Raw genomic sequence first — 5,984 nt, 5'->3', positions numbered from 1 at the left:
CTTGATCCCAGCTGTTGTTCACTGTAGCTGAGACGGAGAAAGGAGGTCGGTCAATATTCATGGGTGTGATTGCCAGCGCCCATCACGGGCAACGATGATGGGCGATGAATCAAATGTAGCAGCCAGCAGGGTCTCTGGTTGTCTTTCTGATTTGACTGTTGATGGCCTGATTTACATTTACACCTTATACTTCCTTTTACTTTGAGCCTATAAAATCAATATGTTTTAATCTCCCTCATCAAAGTGGAAAAAACTAGTATTTTTACTGATTATAGGAAATAAACTTAATCTGACCGTTTTAGACCGGGTCATTAAACATTAGTGTTGGTATCCAAGTCCTGACTAGTTTTACAGAAACTAGCTCTTGGATTTTTGCATTAGAGTGTCATATTTGATAAAAAAAAAGATGACTACCAGAGTACTAGTCATCTGCTACAGAAAGACAAATACAATCCAAACTCAGTACATCGTTTTGAACCACATCAATGCACTCCGGCAAACTAAGAGCCAGATTTTAACCAGAAACAGTAGAACAAAGATATTTACCCAGATTGTCGCCCTATCCAGAACCGGTTTTCAAGTCCTGGCTTCAGGCCATTAAAAGTTGCCCTACAACAAGACTAACCCTTCGTAATGATCACGGTAAAAAGAAATTAGTCTTTTATACATTAGAATAGAAGAAAAATGGTTTGGTCTTTACTTGATTGTGAATTTTTTTTAAATCTGACCTCAAATAAAGAAAAAAAGAAAACGGTTCAATCACCATTTATTAAATAAACATAAATCCCAAGTGGAAAACAATTCACCCAGCATTCATTGGGGGTGAATTTGGTAGGATGCTCACTCCTGGGAAGACTGATGGCTGCCTTCAATGTTTTCCACTTGTAAATCATCTCTGTAGAATGGAGGACTTCAATAAGTTTAAAAATTAACTCCTGACCACTGGATCGCTGTGCATGTCTGACGTCTTCTCCAATACAAAATACAATAAAAGCAACACCTGTGTAAGTTTTGTTTACAGACTGGTTAATAGATAAAACCCAACAAACAGTGGGATGTACTACCTTTTGTGTGATCTTAAATTTGTAGCAATAAAAACAACAACTATGACTTCTGCCACTGGAAAATTAATTTTCAGATCCATTTTCACACAGCCATATCTCTGTGATCAGAATCTTCAAAAGATTGCAGATTTTTTTCCCCCTTCACATTACAAAAATAGTTCCCAAGTCACAACTTGTGAAATCACTGTGGATCCCTGTTAATATTTTTAGAAGTATGTTTAAAACCCTTTCTAAGCTGGTAATGGAAAACCTTAAATTCGATATTTCAATAAGAAACAATTTTTATTATTTAAAAAAAAACAACACACACACACACACTTTATCTTACATGAAAATATTTTACAGCTATGAGTTTTTACTGTATAAAAACAACCAAGGAATGACATCAGCCGATTCAGACCAAAGTAAGGAAAGTTGCACCACCTGCTGGTGAAAGAAGATTACTGCAGTTCCTCTTTTTAACATTTCACTCCTGCCAACAGACGAGCTGAAGCTCCTCAGGAGTCGTTGGGAAGGCCAAACAGTTTAACTGTGCCTGCCTCTCGGTTGTTGTCATATTTGCCCTCCTTGTCGTCGCAGGCGTATGCCAGCAGGGGTCTCTTTGGGTGCCAGGCGACCGTGAATGTTGGGGAATCGCACTGAACCTCCCAGAGCTTCTCACCTGTAACATGTAAAAAAAATCCCACTGGTTTACTTCTAAATATTGTCACCTCAAAAACTAAACCTAATTTTATTCCTTTCCTACAACATCCTGACATAATTTAATAAATTCCTATTTTTGTCCAGAAGGATGAGATCTGATAACTCTGAGGTTCTGACATGTTATATGTTAACTTTATCTGCAATGTGCAGAGACACAGGAGCTCAAGCTTCATAAATTTTCCTTTTTTTTATGTGTTGAGAACATTTGAAACAATATTCAAAAAATGACAAGAACTCAACATGTCTAAACAGAAGCGTGAAAAGAAATCCATAAAACGTAACCGTGTTTGTGAAAACATGTGGGCATGCTTGAGTGTGTTTGAACATTTGAAGGAGTGTCTCAGGAACACGCAGGACGACGAACTCATGTGCTGCAGATTTCACAGAGGCTATTCGACAGACTTGAGTCATTTAAAATGAATATTAACACCCAAGCATTGGTAACTTTGAATATTTCAAATATGATACACTAAATTAATAATCACTTAAGTGTTAAACGCAGCGGGTCTGAGGCACATTAAAGGCATATTATCAATTCAAACTTGTTCATTCTGCTTTGCTTTCACCTCTGCGCCACCATCTGCTCAGCTTAATGTGGCGCAAAGTGTGCCGAAAAACAGAGGCCTGCTAAGGAAAGCCTAAAGATATTTCCACATGTCAAACCCTGCTGCTGGATGTCTGCTGTCATGGTTACTGACCTGTTTCCACCTCTGCGATGTCAATGAAATGATCCTCAGACGCGGAGGCCAACATCTTCCCGTCATTGCTGAAGCTCAGCGTCCTCACTGGCCAGTCCAGTCTGCAGCATGAGCAGCAAGAAAATAAAGAGCCCACATTCATCCAGACGTTTCTCTGAGGGCAAATGGTTTGGAGAAAGAGGAACACGGACTGACCTGGAGAAGCAGCGGACACACACCAGCTCCTCCACGTCCCACAGACTAACGAGAGCGTCAGCGCTTCCTGTGGCAAAGTATTTCCCCGTGGGGTCGAACTTGATGCATATGCAGTTGGACGGGTGAGCGTTGATGGACTGGATGGGCTTCAGATCCGGATAACTGAACACAAAACACTCTGATCATTTCAGATCTGAAGCAGAAAAAAAAAACTTCTCATGCAAGATCTCAATAGCTCATCCATTAGATGCAAAAAAAGTATTTTTTTTTAAAATATCATAAAGAAAACATAAAGCCTAGGTGTATAACTAAAAAAATTTCCAAATACTTTTACTTTTTCAAATTTAAATGGAGACACCGAAGCAAAGGCAATCCTGCTACACAATTATCAAATGAGGACAAATAGATGTGAGAAGTTATTCAAGAGTAAAATACTGCTGATACATAAAAGTGCATCTACATTTAATAATTAAAAGTGGATTTAAATTTAATAATTTGGACATCTGGACAAGAATTGCCAGACAGAGTACTAATTATTTACTCGCAAACAAGAGGAACACAGATATGCCCTAGAGACATTGGAGGATTTGACATAAATTCAACCATAGATGTTTTCTGGCTCGCCCCATTTGCAAAAATGAATATTCTGTCTTTAAATTCAGGACAGTTGTTGAATAATTTGAAATGATACATTATGGAAGTCATGCATGATTTCTGGAATTTGGCTCTAAAAGTCACAGTAAAATCAATGTCAAGAATCTATGTGCTTGTTTATTTTTAAAAATTAGAACCATTAACAGTTCATTTTTAGAAAGCAAGACAATAATACTGACTGTTTTTAATGAGAAAACAGGACACATTCATCAACACCCTGGAGGAACTTCAGGTTCACAGATCAATTTGGTTTCTACCTGAGAATATTGATGCAGCCATTCCCGTTGGTGAGGAAGAACATGTCGTTGTCGTTGTTCCAGGAGATCTCGTTCACTTCGAACTTGAACTGCTCCTCAGCCCTGGAGCGGTGCGTCTTGGCATCGATAAAGGTCACAACATCGTCTTTGTTCCCGACTGCGATTGTCTGACCGTCGGGACTCCAGCAGATATTAATGTTCTCACCTTAATAAAAAAAAAAAGGAAAGAAAATGATTTGAGGACTTTAAAGTTTTACTAAGGCCAGATTCAAGGAATCACAAGTATGATTGTACCCTTTGTGTTGACTGTGGCGACACATTTGGTGGTGCGCACGTCCCATATGCGAATGGTTTTGTCTCCAGACGCAGTGACGAACAGATCCGGGTTGGTTGGATGCCAGCACAACTGATCCACACTGTCACTATGTCCTCTGTAGTTGTTCTCCTTCACCTAGAGAAAGGTACAAATTAGAGCCACGTCCAAATAAAACCTGACCCCCAATCACGAATCCTATAAGAGCTGAAAAGGCTGTTTCATGGAAACAAAGCAGGACCAACGAGCAGAGACAAAAGGAGGAAGTTCAAATCATCTCTTTAATCGATTAAAATGGGCAAGGATAATATCCCTAACTCCAAAGTCTCTCTAACCGCTATTGGAGATCCTTTCAGCTCATTACTATCCACCGCAGCACTTTGAGCAATAAAATTTAGTTTCCCTCAGGGAAAAAAATAAATAAATAAAAATTCTGAACTTAATAGCAAGGTGTGTTTCTGTGTCCCTTTCCTGCCCTCACGGAGCCCCATCAGTCAAAGCAGATAGTTGCCAAAACTCAGACTGGTTCTGATAGGAGTTGCGCATCTGTGTGAACAATCACCTTCACTCTGTTACTTATGCCTTTATTCTACAATCATGTGCTATGTAAGTAAAGCCGAACGACAGCTCACATACTAGCTCATGTGAAAATAAAGTCCAGATGTTTTAAAAGTGCCAAACCCACATAAGTGTTGTAAACCCAATCTTAATTAACAGATCTCAAGAAGATCAGAATGAGTTCTTCTTCTGATCTGTCCAACAGATCAGAAGAAGAACTATGTATAGGTGGGGGAAGCTTTGTTGACAATTCGGCTATAATAAAAGAACATCGTATGCAAGCACAATAATAATAAAGAAAACGGACAGGTTAAGCATGCATTGTACTGCACGGATTCACTTACCAAGCGGTCCTTTTCCAGGATAAAAACGCTGGCAGTTTTATCAAACGAGCCGGAGGCGAGCCTCCTTCCATCGCAGCTCCACGCCACGGAGTGTACTTTGGCTGTATGAGCCGGGAATTCCCGACTTTTGTTGTTATTTCTGAAGCTCTCCTGCATTTCTTGGTAATACTGCGACGCCATCTTGCCGCTCTTTATCTTCTTCATGGGATGCTTTGAGGGAAGGTGTCGCCCTCCTGTGGCTTGATTAGGTTTTGCAGTCATATTTCTTCATTACCTTTCCACATTTTGTCATTTTATGAAAGATTTCAACATCAACCTTTCAAGGTTTTGCTTTAATTTCCAAACAGTGTTATTCTGAATGCCTCTCATCCAATAAAAATCAGTTTTAAGATTAACATAAATGAGACTGGCCCTTTAAACAAATAGTCCACTTGAGCTTTTGATTTATGCAGCTCCTCCAGAGTTACCATGAGCATTCCTGGTTGCTTTCTCTGCTTTCCTTCCTCAGCCTATGAGTTTAGATCAGGTATCGGGAAGCTTTAAAATCCCCTTATCAACCTTTCATGTCAATATATAAGATAAAACGGCAATAAAATACAGCTCTCAAAAAGGCCAATTAAATGGATCAGTTTATCTGATTTTACCTTTTTATAGGTCTATGTTTGAGTAAATTGAACATTGTTCTTTTGTTCCATGAGCTACTGACAACATGCTTCAAAACTTCGAGCAAAAATGTTGCATTTATTTGCAGAAAATGAGAAATTGTCAAAATAACAAAAAAGATGCAATGCTTTCAGACCTCAAATAATACAAAGAAAACAAGTTTATGTTTATTTAGAAACAACAATACTAATGTTTCAACTCACGAAGAGTTCAGAAATCAATATTTGGTGAAACAACCATGAAGTTTGCAATGGGGTTCATTGCAGTGGGCTCTTCATTTTTTCCAGAGTTGTACATGGAGAATTTAAGTTACAATGTGAAAATTGTATTACCTTTAATTTTGTATGTTCAAAAAAGTAAGTGTTCAATTAGCTGACTTTTAATCATCTTATTGTTAATTAGCTGAAGTAAAACGTTCTTTCTGATGAATTCACTGTGACTCTACAGTGTCCTCTAGTGACCAAAAGATGGAATTCCCAAAATTATCTGTGACTGGTGCCAATTTCTTAAAAAAAAAAAAAAAGACAAACAGCTCA

General features: G+C 38.6%; 1 protein-coding gene across 1 annotated transcript; it reads right to left on the bottom strand.

Moving 5' to 3' along the window:
* Positions 1 to 749: 749 nt before the first annotated feature.
* Positions 750 to 5,004, bottom strand: thoc3 (THO complex 3). Its single transcript, XM_014983643.2, has 6 exons — positions 4,786 to 5,004; positions 3,865 to 4,021; positions 3,571 to 3,775; positions 2,660 to 2,821; positions 2,465 to 2,565; positions 750 to 1,725 (listed from the first exon to the last, which is right to left on the bottom strand). The coding sequence occupies exons 1-6, from the start codon at positions 4,987 to 4,989 to the stop codon at positions 1,562 to 1,564; spliced, it is 993 nt and encodes a 330-aa protein (XP_014839129.1). The 5' UTR covers positions 4,990 to 5,004; the 3' UTR covers positions 750 to 1,561.
* Positions 5,005 to 5,984: the final 980 nt, after the last annotated feature.

The sequence above is a fragment of the Poecilia mexicana genome, unplaced genomic scaffold, assembly GCF_051168715.1.
Source record: "Poecilia mexicana isolate PSO_F unplaced genomic scaffold, ASM5116871v1 scaffold_10, whole genome shotgun sequence".
Taxonomy (NCBI): domain Eukaryota; kingdom Metazoa; phylum Chordata; class Actinopteri; order Cyprinodontiformes; family Poeciliidae; genus Poecilia; species Poecilia mexicana.
The sequence above is the reverse complement of the archived record's forward strand: the minus strand, read 5'-3'. Positions and strand labels throughout refer to the sequence as shown.

Excerpts from the sequence above, each read along its gene's own strand:
- thoc3 (XM_014983643.2), bottom strand. The coding sequence starts at position 4,989 with ATGAAGAAGATAAAGAGCGGCAAGATGGCGTCGCAGTATTACCAAGAA. Across the intron at positions 2,822-3,570 it reads GGCTGCATCAATATTCTCAG|TTATCCGGATCTGAAGCCCA; the intron begins GTAGAAACCAAA and ends TTTTGTGTTCAG. Across the intron at positions 2,566-2,659 it reads TGTGTCCGCTGCTTCTCCAG|ACTGGACTGGCCAGTGAGGA; the intron begins GTCAGTCCGTGT and ends CTCATGCTGCAG.